We start from the raw sequence: 15,437 nt of genomic DNA on the forward strand, positions 1-15,437 counted from the left end.
AAAATATACAGTGGGAATACTTTTTCCATTGGGAATACTTGGATTTTAGTCTCTCATTCGTTCCTCAACAGCTATGTGATTAGTGCTTTTTGGTCCAGCCTTAAGCAAATCCAATAAATTCCGGAAACATTTTAGGAAACTTTTGAAGGGAAAAAAGAGACATAAATACAGATAAAAAAAAAATCTACAGTGGGATTGCTTTACCACAAAATTGTTTTGCTTAGATTAGTGACTAAGCAAACATGTTTTTAAATCATCCGGCACTATAAACACAATTGTTGACAGGGAGCGGATTAGAAGGGGTGAGGAGTTTCTGCTAGGATGGTTTCTCTTCCTTATTGGGAAGTTGTTACCTAAAATCCCCCTTCTTGAATCCCCCCCCCCTAATTTTTTACTTCCGGTTTGAGAGTTTGTGACCATGGAGATTTAATATTGCCCTTGTTAGACTTCCAGGCTTTTCAACCACGTGAATGGCACAATTAATTTGGAAAACCTAAATTTTTGGTGCTTCGTTTGGATCTTTGACGTCTGTCACTATATTTGATTTCATGAATTTTTTTCGCTCTCTAGTAACTCAATAGCTTAAATGTTGGTGCCTTTTAGTCTTGCCTTTAAGAAAATCCAAAAAGATCACAAAAAATGTTGAGCAGAAGGTTTAAAGTTAGAACAGGCATATAAATAAAGATGAAAAAAATTATTAACAAGGGAGGGCCTAAAAATACTTCAGCATAAAAACTATTTTGTATAGAAGAGTGACTGAGCCAACATATATAAATGATTCTCTACGTTGAACATACTTATAGACAAAGAGTGGTGAGAACAGAGGGATGTCTTCCCTAAGGTGGTTTCCCGTCCTTATGGGTAAAATGTTGGCCTAATAATACTTCATCTTGGGTTCCCCCACCTCAGGGAATGTATTCTCATGCCTTCAATATTGGAAATATATTGATTTTACTTTCCTGGGGGATTCGTGTTGGGGGCCACAGGTATATTTTGATTCGGAGTTGTCGTTCGAGTCCTAATTTTATTATTACTTAAGCTTTTACAGAAAAAGAAGCCAAACTACCCACCACTTCAAAAGTTGGGTCTTCTCATATTAATCAAGCAGAAACGAAAAAAAAACTTCTAATTGGCTCTGTTGTGTGAAAGTTTAAGCGAGTTAAAAGGACAATGAATTTTGAGCCACGTGATTTTTGCAATTAATCCATCTGTTTCTCTGTGGTTGAATCCTTTTTTCTGGTTTTGTTTCACTTATTAGTTTTCACTCTAAACTAAATTGACTGGTTTCTTTTTTCAAGATTGTTGTGATGGATCTGATGAATGGGCCACAGGTACGAACTGTACTAACAACTGTTACGAATTGGGCGCATCAGCTAGAGAAGAAGCGAAAGAAAAACACGATATTCAACAAAGGGGCTACCAACTAAAGCTTCAGTATAGCGAACAAGGGAAACAAAGTAGAAAAGAGAAACAAGTAAGTCTTTTTTGTCCCTTATATCTTTATTTACATCTTTTTATTTCTATTTTTTTTATTTTATTTCTAGTTCCTTTTATTGCAAATATGACATATCTGCAATAAGAGAGAAACCCTCACCCAACAACGCCAATACTATAGGCCTTGATCAAAGCTATTCCTCAGAATGAAGGGAGAACTACTTACAGTTCATTGCCAAGAACCCTATTTGACAAAGACTTTTTTTTTCAAAAAATAAAGTTTTTGCGCAATGATGAGATCAAAAGCACCAGGAAAATAGCCGGGGCTACACCATTTTTTGATGACTGTGACATGCTTTTAGAAGCGGATAAATGATACCGGAATATCTGAAGCCATAATAAACTAAGTAACAAAAGAAAATTAAATTTAATTTTACGATTTTGAATTTGATTATTGAATTTTGATTATTGAATTGAATACGGTTTGATGAATTTGAAATCACCATAAGTAAGTCTGCTTTCTAAAAGATTATCTAAAAATGGGAGATTACTGGTGAAAGTCTCCCATAGCATCAATTCTAGCTCATTTCCTAAGAACTTTGTCATGCTAAGAACAGAATCGTATGTCAGGTGACATCATCAATAAGTTCATAGCATCATCAATAAGCTTATTTCTAGTTGTAATATCAGCAGTTATGGGATTTGCTGCTATCTTCTATTAAAGCCCAGTTGTCACTGTCATAATTTACTCGATAGTAACCTGAAAAGTAAAAATAAAAGTAGTAAGAATATGTCCAAATTAAAACAAGGGCATGGAAGACTATATACCCCAATAGAATCCCCATAAACACTGCGGACGGTCCCTATTCCTTCGATTCCCGGTACCGGCACTTTTTTTAAGCTATTGGATATCCGGCAAATGCTTAGTAGAGCACACAGGTGTTATTGTTTACATTTTACACATATAAGGTCGTTTTATTTATGTATGTCTGTATTTATTTATGTCTTCGTTTTTTTTTTATATGTTTTTTTTTCATATCTTTATTTATATGCTTGTTCTCACTTTAAACATTTTACTCCAAATTTTTTGGGATCAGTGATTCATTGTATAATCTTTTTTCATCCTTGCCATAGACCTTAAGTCCTCCAGAACTAGGAAGGACACATGGGGCCTCTATGAAACCTCACTAAACGCCTCGGGACTCAGCTGCAGCCATGACGTCCTCCCACTGTAGTTGAAGAAACAGTTCTGCCTTTCATAGGCCTTAATGAAATTAGTCGACCATCGTAAGATGTGTTGGTCGACCTCGTTTGCGCCTCACCTGGGGACACCACTGATACACTTGATTGTGGAATCAATCCTTTGGCATGCGAAGGACGTGGCAAAAGCACGCTCATCTTCTAATTTTCAGTTTGCCAGTAATTAATGTATGACCGGGTTTCCGGTGAACTTCAGTGTTGCTAACCCTTTTCTGCCATGGTATGTTGAGGACTCATAGTTACATCACAAGAATTTCATTTTAATGCTGATTTTAAATATATAAGCTTCATCAAGCTTAGTCTTACCCATCAAAAGTTACGAGCCTGAGAAAATTTGTCTTATTTTAGAAAATAGGGGAAAACAACCCCTAAAAGTCATAGAATATTAACGAAAATGACACCATCAGGTTCAGCGTATTAGAGAATCCTACTGTGGAAGTTTCAAGCTTCTATAAACAAAAATGTGGAATTTTGTAATTTGCCAGAAGACAGATCATGGATGCGTGTTTATTTGTTTTTTTTTCTCCAGGGGTTGTCTTATCGACTCAGTTGTCCTAGAATGTCGTGAGAGGGCTCATTATGACGGAAATTGAAAGTTCTAGTGTCCTTTTTAAGTGACCAAAAAAATAGGAGGGCATCTAGGCCGCCTCTCACACACAATTTTCCCCAAAGTCACCGGATCAAAATTTGGAGATATCCATTCTGTTCAGCTAAGTTGAAAACCTAATAACTATGTCTTTGGGGATGAATTAATCGCCCCAGTCCCCGGGGGAGGGGTTGCAAGTTACAAACTTTGACCATTGTTTACATATAGTAATTGTTAATTAGGACGTTTACAGACATTTTCAGGGAGACTTTTTTGCGTTGGGTTGGGGGTGGGTCGCGGGGATGAGGTTACGTGGGAGGATCTTTCCATGGAGGAATTTTTCATGAAGGGGGTGCAGGATTCTCTAGCATCATTTAAAAAAAATGAGAAATAAATAAATTTCTTTTCAACTGGAAGTAATGAGCAGCATTTAAAACAAACATAAAATATTACGTATATAAGGGGCCACGTCTTCTCCACAATACCTTGCTCTTTACGCTCAAGTATTTTTAGTAATTTCAACTATTTATTCTAAGGCCTTTGTGATTCATTCTTTAAGATTTGGGACAAAATTCAAGCTTTAGTGTAAAGAACGAGGTAATGACGAGGGGGACGAACCCCCTCATATACGTAATAAAAATACACAAATATAGAAGTTCGTTACGTAAGTTAATTTGTAGGGTACGTATGTTTATTACAAACAAAAATATTCGTAAACAAATCTAGTTGCATTTTTAATCAAGCAAAATTTGGAGGGCAACTAGGCCTCCTCGCCCACCCCATTTCTTTATCAAAATCGTCCGATCAATTCTATGAGAAAGCTATTTAGCCAAAAAAAAAATATGTAAATTTCATTTTAATTATACATGTGCGGTGAGCCAAAATCGAAACATGCATTAATTAAAAAATGTTTGGAAATTAAATAAAAAAATCAAGTTTTTTTTAACTGCAAGTAATGAGCGACATTAAAACTTAAAACGAACAGAAATTATTTATTGTCGTATTAAGTTTTGCGCTTTGTAGCTTACCATCTTTTAAATGACTGTATTATAATTCTCCTATATTAATATCGTCTTTTTCTGTAGTTCAGGTTTTACCGTAATAAGCATAAATAGTTTCTACCTTCATGACAGATTGGCGTTCTTGAAGACAAACCTCGCTGTTAAACCTCTTTGAACCTCACTCTTTGTCATTATCATACATCATAACAGCTATGAAGTTTTTTTCTTTTTTTTATTGATCTATAAAATTTTATGCTTTGTAGCTTGCCATCTTTTAAATTACTGGATGATAACTCTTTTGTGTTAATTCAATCTTTGTATCCTAGGAAAAATTTGAAATCTTGCAAAGAGAAAGATCTGAAATTGAAGCTGTTAAATTAGAACGAGAAGCTTTAAAAGAAGCTGCTGAAATACCCGAAAAAGAAGCTCTAGAAAAACACAGAGCTATGGGTAAGTAGTTTGAAATTGTTTCATAATTCGGCTGAATTTCAACCACAACCTGGGCTTAGCCTTCAGTCTCTGGATTGACACTAAAAAACGACAAAAAAAAAACAACAAACAAACGCAGTAGTGAATATGGTTTTTGAGGACTGAATATAAATAGAAGTTTGCCCCGTTTCCAAAAATTCAATGGACCCTAACACCCCCCCCCCCCAAAAAAAGCTTTTTTTCTTAATTCCAATTTGATCCTCGAACAATGAGAAAAAACCGAATATACTTGCCAAATTGTATATGAAACTTGTCGCCTTTCATGAAAGCTACTGACTGCGTAAAGTTTCTGTAATGCGTATATATATATATATATATATATATATATATATATATATATATATATATATATATATATATATATATATATATATATATATATAAGGGCTCGATCGATATTTCGGTAAACCGATATGAGGGTAGTATCGTTATCGGATATCGGAAAAAAATATCGGTTATCGGCCGATAGGTTTTTTATAACCAATTTGTCCAAACCAATTTCTTCAAACATTGGAGGGGGAGCCACCAGCTAAGTCTAACTATGGTGTAGGGAGCATCAGATGTGAGTCAAATGAAGTCAAAGTATATTTGTGGTCAGTGCTTGTCAATAAACACCTGGTGCATCTATGTTCTAAATGTATGGTGACTTCAAGAATGTACATCTTCTACCAAAACAACTAAAAAGAATACAATAAACCGTACATTTCTGTTTAACGAATGTTACCTTGCGTGGATGAAAGATCCAAGATTCAGTCGATTAGAACCATAATATTTATCCAGGAGTGCAGCTAAGGGAGAGAGTGGGTATTGTAAGGAGGGAAGGAGGAGTTCTTAGGTGTCGCCGTCGCGTGTCAACACCTTGGAAAATTTACCTTGAAAATTTAGCTTGTGTGTCCGCATTTGTCGGCATACTGGAAGGTTATGTCATCAAATTCTTTAAATTCCTACTCCAAACTTAAAACCCTAGCTGCACCCCTATGTCCAGTGTCCCTATCATGGATTCGTTAGTAAGAAATCATATAATATGGATCTAAAGTAGATTTTTCGCATTGATATGTGAATGATTAATGTTCAAAGTCACGCCTTTGAAATTTAGGTATTGAATAACCAATTTCAGTAAATATCTTGTGCTTCTTTCAATCAGATTTTCACGTTTTTTGTTCATGTAACTAAACCGGAGACTTTGATTAAATTTTGATTAAATCCGCCATTTTGTTTGTGTGTTCTACCAACATTGGTTTGTAAGGATTTTTAACTTACTGATCACAGATCAATAATACTATACAAAAGCCCGAAATAAATTATTTCGCTTATAGTTATGTCATAATATCAGAAAAACAATATATAGAAATAATTAAAAATAGTAATTTATGTATATAGATAGGATTTGGATAAAATTTAAACTTAAAATTCCAACAAAAGACAATATATGGAAAGAATTGAAAATAGTAATTTATATAAATATGATTTAAGTAAAATTTCAATTCAAGCCTCGCCTTTTTGTATTTGTTTATCCCCCCCCCCCCCCCCCCCGCCCCACAAAAAAAAACCTTGTTGTGTAACCAGCTATTTTGTATCTCTTCCCAAAGTTATCCCCACAAACATAATCACAAGAAGCAACTGATTCTCCCTCCCCCTCAATCTAAACAAGCAGTATTCTATTCGGGAAGTTTTAGTAGTGAATCCCCCAAGGTTTGATTTCTCTTAAATCCTATTATGAGGTTTTTCTTGGAAGAAAAAAATTTACTAAATAAAGAGACTTGGCAGTTTTAAAATTTATGTTCGTGTTATTATGGCTTTTACTGTCTTCTGTTTTTTTTTATGTAATTTGTTACTTTTATTATTTATGTTTTTTTCGGTTTTCTTTTTCTTTTTTTGTTCACCTTAATTCATAACTGACTTAAGTCCCGTCCGGCCTTTGTGGCTGTATTGGGGCTTTTTCTCTTCTGAGCCAATGGTGAATGTGGCGACGGTAGTTCGATCTATCTGGCGCTAGACGAAGTAGCTGGGGGAGGTTTTGGGCCGGGAAGTTGTCGGTCCATCTCTTACGAGGTCGGCCTCTAGGGTGCGTGCCGTGAACCCGTCCTTCAAATGTGATTTTTGGAAGCTGGTTGGCCGACATTCGCTAGATATGGCCAAGCCAGCGGAGTTGCTGGCTTCTGAACCGGTCCATGATGGTACGGGGACAACGGAGTAGTTTTCGGAGGTCTTCATTTGAGACTCGGTCAATGTAGGTAATCCCTGCAATGCGTCTTAGGCATTTAGTTTCAAATGCAGAGATTCTTCGCTCATCATCAGCCTTTATTGACCAAGTTTTGCTTGAGTATAAAGCAATTGGGATTATGAGAGAGAGTTGAAGAGTCGCACCTTCAGAGAAGTTGACAGAGTAATTCATAAAATAACACTAAAACATTTTTTCTTCAGAGGAAGAGATACGAAGTCAAAGGCAAGCTAGCGAAAAACAAAAACGAGATGAAGAGGCTCTGGCAGCATTTGAACAGTTAGATTCCAATCAAGATGGCGTTCTAACATCTGATGAAATAATGGCAAAGCCAATTTTTGATCAAAATGGGGACGGTCTTGTTTCTGAGGAAGAGGCAAAATTTTTCCTATCCGGTCAGACAGAAATGACTCGTGAGGAATTTGTAAGTTTTCACTTTTATAATTTAGTCAGATCAGAGATTTATTCAAATGTGTTCAAATATTGTTTCTATCGTTCAAAAAGCTCCAGATTTCGCAGGAATTATTATTTATTTATTTTTATTGTTTTCAAGAAATAACCTCGAATATATCTGATCATTTCATTGTCATAGCATTTGTTTGTTTACTTTAAAGTATTTGTTTGCTTTACTTTATTATTTACTTTACTTTATTTTGCATTGTAGAAATCGGTACGAGATATAAAATTTGTAATTTTTTGCTTTTGTTTTTTTGTTTTCACTTCTATCGCTTACAATCTTTTTTTTTTCTTTTGTGAGTTTTCATCCCCGAGGAATTTTTGAGTTATTACTTTTTTATGGTATCCATTTAAAATTGACAAGGGATGGTTTGAAATAATTTAAGTTTAAACAACTTAAATTATTTCAAACCAACTTTTTTTTATCTAAGGTGTTAAAAAAATGGCGCATTTTGAGATTTTAGAATATTTTTTTGTCGTGGAATAAAAAATCTCCAAGAGATTAAGGAATTTGTGAGTTGTAAATTTGTAAGCTTTCGTACAAGGTTGTCTTGAAACAATTTAAGTTGTTAGAACTGTAGATTTATTTAGGGTGTTTGAAATAAAAGAAGTGGTGCATTTTGACATTTTTGCTATATTTTTTATAGTAGAACAAGAAATCCCCACGACACTAAGAATCTTTATGGCACTTGGTATTAACCAAGTGACATATAGCAATTGTAAATTCTGTCGGTCGGTCTGTCCTGGTTTTCCTACTTTAGGCACTTCCAGGTAAGCTAAGACAATGAAATCTGGCAGGCGTATCAGGAACCGGATTATATTAAATTAGAAATAGTTGTTTTCCCGATTTGACCATCTGGCGGGGGGGGGGCCAGTTAATTCAGAAAAAAACTGAAAAAGTTAGGTATTTTTAACTTACGAAGGAGTGATCGGGTCTTCATGAAATTTGAATTTTGGAAGGACATCGTGTCTCAGAGCTCTTATTTTAAATCCCGACTGGATCCGATGACATTGGGGGAATTCAGGGGGGAACCTAAAATCTCGGAAAACGCTTAGAGTGGAGGAATCGAGATGAAACTTGGTGGGAAAAATAAGCACAAGTCCTAGATACGTGAATGACATAATCGGAACGGATCCGCTCACTTTGGGGGAGCTGGGGGAAGGGTTAATTCTTAAAAATTAGAAAAGTGAGGTATTTTTAATGAGTTGGAGGGGAAACCGGAAATATTGGAAAACGCTTATAAATGCCGTAGATACGTGATTAACGTAACTGGACTGGATCCGCTCTCTTTGGGGGAGTTAGGTGGTGGGGTTCATTGCTTTGGCGAGTTTGGTGCTTCTGAACGTGCTAGGACGATGAAAATTGGGAGGCATATCAGGTAGATGTACAAATTGACTTGATAAAGTCGTTTTCCCCGATTTGACCATCTGGGGGGGGGGGGCTGAAGGAAGAGGAAAAATTAGAAAAAATGGGGTATTTGTAACTCATGAGTGGGTGATCAGATCTTAATGAATTTTGATGTTTAGAAGGAACTCGTGACCCAAAGCTCTTATTTTAAATCCCGACCGGCATTAAGCCTCTAATTTTTTTTTTTTAAAGCAATCTATTGATTCTTAGAGTTTTGCTAGAGCTCATACCATATGAGCTCTTGGTTCTTCCGACCTCGTCAAAAGTGCCATATGAGCTCTTAGCTCTTGTTAAGCTTTAAGTTTGTTTTTCTCACTTGTTTCATTTGTAATCATTTTGTTTCATTTGTAGGTTTTCACTTTTATATGGCACTGTTTAGGGCATGACGATAAAAATATAAGTAAAACAAGCGGAAATTGAACCTAAAAGGAAGCTATATTGCCTTTTTTAAAATGAGTTTATTTCTTAATTTAGAACAACACTTGATAATACTATGGAGGTAAACCTATCTTCCTCCTAATAAATTTCCTTTCCACGGACTTACTTACCTTTTGTGTACTATGCCTTGGTAAGTCTTTTCACTGGATTTACCTACCTTAAGGGCTGTTATTTGCCACTTTTTTTAAAGAAGAAAGTATACCGGTAAGGTTAGGAAAAGTGAGAGTAAGGTTAGGAAAAGTAAATCGGAAAAATTAGAAAAAATGAGGTATTTTTACTTACGAACCGGTGATCGGATCTTAGTGAAATTTGATGTTTGGAAGGATGTCATGTCTCAGAGCTCTTATTTTAAATCCCGACTGGATCCGGTGACATTGCGGGGACTTGGGGGGGATCTAAAACCTTGGAAAACGCTTAGAGTGGAGGGATCGGGATGGAACTTGGTGGAAAATCAATCACAAGTCCTAGATACGTGATTGACATAACCGGAATAGATCCACTCTCTTTTTGGGAGTTGGGGGGAGGGTTAATTCTTAAAAATTAGAAAAATGAGGTATTTTTAACTTACGACGGAGTGATTGGATCTTAATGAAATTTGATGTTTGGAAGGATATCATGTCTCAGAGTTCTTATTATAAATCCTGACTGGATCTGGTGAATGGGAAGTTGGGGGGGGGGGGGCTGGTGGAACCTAAAATCTGGGAAAATGCTTAGAGTGGGGGGATCGGGATGAAACTTGGCGGGAAAAATAAGCACAAGTCCTAGATACGGGATTGACATAACTGGAACGGATCTTATCTCTTTGGGGGAGTTGGGGGGGGGAGGGTTAATTCTAAAAAATTAGAAAAATGAGGTATTTTTAGCTTGCGAAAGAGTGATTGTATCTTAATGAAATTTCATATTTAGAAGGATCTCGAAACTCAGATCTCTTTTTTGAATCCCGATCGGATCCAGTGTCATAAAGGGGGGGGGGGACCGGAAATCTTGGAAAATGCTTAAAGCGGAGAGATCAGGATGAAACTTGGTGAAAAGAATAAGCTTAAGTCCAAGATAGGTGATGAAACTTGGTGGAAAGAATAAGCTTAAGTCCAAGATAGGTGACTGATATAACTTGACCGGATCCGCTCTCTTTAGTGGAGTTGGGGGGGAGTAATTTGGAAAAATTAGAAAAAACGAGGTATTTGTAATTTACGAACGGGTGATCAGATCTTAATGAAATTTTATATCTAGAAGGATCTTTTGCTTTAGCACTCTCATTTTTAATCCCGACCAGATCCGGTGACACTGAAGGGAGTTGAAGGGGGAAACCGGAAATCTTGGAAAACGTGAAAATCCAGGTATCTTACGAATTGGTGATCGGATCTTAATGAAACTTGATATATAGAAGAAACTCATGTCTCAGATAATCCATTTTCAATTCGAATCGGATCCGGGAACATAGAGGCTTAAAGGGGGAAACAGAAATCTTGGAAACCGGGAATCTTGGAAAACGCTTAGAGTGGAGAGATCGGGATGAAACTTGATGGGAAGAATAAGCACAAGTTATAGATACGAGATTGACATAGTTGGTAAGGATCTGTTCTCTTTGGGGGAGTTGGGGGTTGTTAATTTGGAAAAATTAGAAAAACTGTGGTATTTTTAACTTAAGGAACGGGTGACTAGACTTAATGAAATTTGATATTTAGAAGGAACTCATGTCTCAGAGCTCTTATTTTAAATCCAGAACAGATCTATTGACATTGGGGGGAGTTGGAGGGGGAAACCGGAAATCTTGGAAAACGCTTATAAATGCCGTAGATACGTGATTGACGTAACTGGACTGGATCCGCTCTCTTTGGGGGAGTTAGGTGGTGGGGTTCATTGCTTTGGCGAGTTTGGTGCTTCTGAACGTGCTAGGACGATGAAAATTGGGAGGCATGTCAGGTAGATGTACAAATTGACTTGATAAAGTCGTTTTCCCCGATTTGACCATCTGGGGGGGGGCTGAAGGAAGAGGAAAAATTAAAAAAATGGGGTATTTTTAACTCATGAGTGGGTGATCGGATCTTAATGAATTTTGATGTTTAGAAGGAACTCGTGACTCAGAGCTCTTATTTTAAATCCCGACCGGCTTTAAGCCTCTAATTTTCCTTTTAAAGCAATCTATTGATTCTTAGAGTTTTGCTAGAGCTCATACCATATGAGCTCTTGGTTCTTCCGACCTCGTCAAAAGTGCCATATGAGCTCTTAGCTCTTGTTAAGTTTTAAGTTTGTTTTTCTCACTTGTTTCATTTGTAATCATTTTGTTTCATTTGTAGGTTTTCACTTTTATATGGCACTTTTTGGGGCATGACGATAAAAATATAAGTAAAACAAGCGGAAATTGAACCTAAAAGGAAGCTATATTGCCTTTTTTAAAATGAGTTTATTTCTTAATTTAGAACAACACTTGATAATACTATGGAGGTAAACCTATCTTCCTCCTAATAAATTTCCTTTCTATGGACTTACTTACCTTTTGTGTACTATGCCTTGGTAAGTCTTTTCACTGGATTTACCTACCTTAAGGGCTGTTATTTGCCACTTTTTTTAAAGAAGAAAGTATACCGGTAAGGTTAGGAAAAGTGAGAGTAAGGTTAGGAAAAGTAAATCGGAAAAATTAGAAAAAATGAGGTATTTTTACTTACGAACGGGTGATCAGATCTTAGTCAAATTTGATGTTTTGAAGGATGTCATGTCTCAGAGCTCTTATTTTAAATCCCGACTGGATCCGGTGACATTGCGGGGACTTGGGGGGATCTAAAACCTTGGAAAACGCTTAGAGTGGAGGGATCGGGATGGAACTTGGTGGGAAATCAGTCACAAGTCCTAGATACGTGATTGACCCAACCGGAATAAATCCACTCTCTTTTTGGGAGTTGGGGGGAGGGTTGATTCTGAAAAATTAGAAAAAAGAGGTATTTTTAGCTTACGAAGGAGTGATTGGATCTAATGAAATTTGATGGTTGGAAGGATATCGTGTTTCAGAGCTCTTATTTTAAGTCCCGACTGGATCCGGTGACATTGGGGGGAATTGAGTGGGGGTCCTACAATCTTGGAAAACGCTTAGAGTGGAGGGATCGGGATGAAACTTAGTGGGAAAAATAATCACAAGTCCTAGATATGTGATTGACATAACCAGAACGGATCCGCTCTCTTTGGGGAATTGGAGGGAGGGGGGTTAATTCTAAAAATTAGAAAAAATAAGGTATATTTAACTTACGAAGGAGTGATCGGATCTTAATGAAATTCATATTTAGAAGGACCTTGTAACTCAGATCTCTTATTTTAAATCTCGACCGGATCCAGTGTCATTGGGGGGGGGGGGGAATCTTGGAAAACGCTTAAAGCGGAAAGATCAGGATGAAACTTGGTGAGAAGAATAGGCACACGTCCAAGATATGTGACGGAAATAACCTGACCGGATCCGTTTTCTTTGTGGAGTTGGGGGGGGGGAGAGTAATTCGAAAAAACTAGAAAAAATGAGGTAATTTTAACTTGAAATTTGAATGAAATTTGATATTTAGAAGGAACTTACGTCTCAGAGCTCTTATTTCAAATCCCAACCAGATCTGTTGACATTGGAGAGTTGGAGGGGGAAACCTGAAATCTTGGAAAACGCTTATGAATGTCGTAGATACGTGATTGACGTAACCGGACTGGATCCATTCTCTTTGGGGGAATTAGAGGGTGGGGTTCAGTACTTTGGTGAGTTGGGTGCTTCTGGACGAGCTAGGACGATGAAAATTCGTAGGCATGTCAGGGAGCTGCACAAATTGACTTGATAAAGTCCTTTCCCCGATTCGACCATCTGGGGGGCTGAAGGGAGAGGACAAATTAGAAAAATTGAAGAATTTTTAACTTACGAGTGGGTGATCGGATCTTAATGAGTTTTGATATTTAGAAGGACCTCGTGACTCAGAGCTCTTATTTTAAATCCGGACCGACATTAAGCATCTGATTTTCCTTTTAGAGTGATCTATTGATTCTCAGAATTTTGCCAGAGCTCATACCGTATGAGCTCTAGGCTCTTTGGCTCTTCCGAACTCGTCACAAGTACCATATGAGCTCTTAGCTCTTGTTCTGTTTATTTCCACTCCCACTGTTTGCCTCTTTACCAATATTAAAAATGTTGGTTATTTTAATACAATTAGAATTGTTTCGTCAAAAAGGACGTAATGGTTTGGATTTTCAAAAATATGATTGCTTAAATATTTTATATTTAAACCTACCTTATACTTCGAAAATACTTCAAAACTGAAAAAAGTTTGTTTAAAAAATAATTTACGTGTTGTCTTCACAAGTAATTTAAGAATAATGAATTTTCTCAATTCTGGTAGGGATAAAACCCCAGTTACTTGTCTAAGAGGGGTGTACCAAATACCATGTAGCTGTGAAAATTATTACAGTGGTCGAACCCATCAAAATTTAGGAACAAGATTACAACAACACTAAGAAAGTATTGAAAAAGCATTAAAATATGAAAATAGCTCCATATCTTTCGATTCAGCTTTAAGCAATGATATTTTTGAAAATCCAAACCATTATGTTCTAGTTGACGAAACGATTCTAATTAGCAATGACCTAGGAATCAAACAAATTGTCCGCGAGGCAATCGAAATCAGCAGAAGCTTAAATAATAATATATCCCTAAATAGAGACTTGGGTGGTGAATACACACTCAACCCTGTGTACACAAAATTAATTATAGAAAATAATCTAATTCAAAATAAAACAAAAATAGGAACCAATAAAAACAAGCACAATCCCAAAAGATCCCAACTACAAGATTAGCTGCAGAGAAGGTAAACATCGCAATAAGAAATTATTCCAATTTTTAGTACAGTTAGTGAAATGAATGAGCCTTTTTAGCTTGTAAAATGTTAGCTTTTATCACACGGTCTTGGCTTAACTTTTCGTTAAGAAGTAATAATGTCTAGGCTATTTTAAAAAATGGATTTTCAACCAAGAACTTTTATTATAAGTTTGTTATTATTTATTATTTTTTTTGCTGGAGTTGGCCTTAGATATAGGGCCGAAATGTTTTGTTCGTTAACTGTCTTGGGAAAAAAAGTCCTCATTATTTCTCTCTTCTGTATTTGTGATATGTACTGATTTCACATATCGATCCGTTTTTGATTTACGACTATTTAAGGAGAAATAAAAAGTTGTAAGGTTTCTATTGTTCTTCTGAATATTTACAATTATGGAGATACGTCCTTTTGATACCTGTTGAACAAATAAATTTCAAATGAGGATAAGTCTTTTTAGGATAGATGAGGATAAATACAAAAATCTGGATATTTCGACCACATACACTAGTGGTCGTCATTAGCTGAAAAACTAAAGAATTAAAATAAAAACAAAGGTATTTATACGTTTGTATCATAATCATGTTGTATTATAATCATGTTACGGTACGGAAAATCACGAAACTAAAGGATGGCAATACAATAACATAAGTAAATTAAAAATCTTGAGAAATAGAATAAAATTAAATTTTGAAACACCTGCAAATGGCCCTAGAAAATAACACCTATACATAGTAGAATTGAAGTGTTCAGAGGCAAGATTGTCTCGCGGGATCCGGTCCTTTCTCGTGTAATTTAGAATATCTGAGCGTTTTGGTCAAGGAAAAAATGTCTCTACAAGAGTACGAGTAAGAGTAAAAATAAAAAGGAAAAAATGAGGAATGAGAAAATTAAGAAAATGGGGAAAAATAAGAAAAATATTAAGAGGAAAAAAGAAAATATGATATGGAAAAAGTATGTGGAAAAAGATGCAACAATGAAATGTAAGCACAATCCTGAAAATAACCTGACGATGCATGCAAATAACCTGACAATTCCTTTAAGTGGATTTAAAGGAACAAGGATTTAGGAAAAGGGACTAAGGAGGGATTGGGACTTCAGTGTTACGATTTAGGAAAAAATACTATCAACTGAGGAGAAAAGTTTGAGTAGGAGTGCCCACAGACTTTGGAACAAGAGCACGTAATGTCATGCAAGAAGATAGGATAAAAGACAGAACGGATAGACAGGAATAATCTTGACATAGAACCTAAATGCTGCATTCGGAATGATTTGTTGAACAACTAGTGGCAACAATACCAGCTATAGATTAGTT

General features: G+C 36.2%; 1 protein-coding gene across 1 annotated transcript in view; it reads left to right on the forward strand.

Annotated features, from left to right (window-relative positions):
• Positions 1 to 15,437, forward strand: part of LOC136037846 (glucosidase 2 subunit beta-like) — a 57,523-nt gene that overhangs the window by 21,566 nt on the left and 20,520 nt on the right. Inside the window, exons 3-5 of the mRNA XM_065720690.1 lie at positions 1,299 to 1,474; positions 4,608 to 4,731; positions 7,195 to 7,415. Of these exons, the coding sequence (XP_065576762.1) occupies positions 1,299 to 1,474; positions 4,608 to 4,731; positions 7,195 to 7,415 (521 nt within the window). The remainder of the gene's footprint in view (positions 1 to 1,298; positions 1,475 to 4,607; positions 4,732 to 7,194; positions 7,416 to 15,437) is intronic.

Source organism: Artemia franciscana, chromosome 17, assembly GCF_032884065.1.
Source record: "Artemia franciscana chromosome 17, ASM3288406v1, whole genome shotgun sequence".
In the NCBI taxonomy this organism is placed as follows: Eukaryota; Metazoa; Arthropoda; class Branchiopoda; order Anostraca; family Artemiidae; genus Artemia; species Artemia franciscana.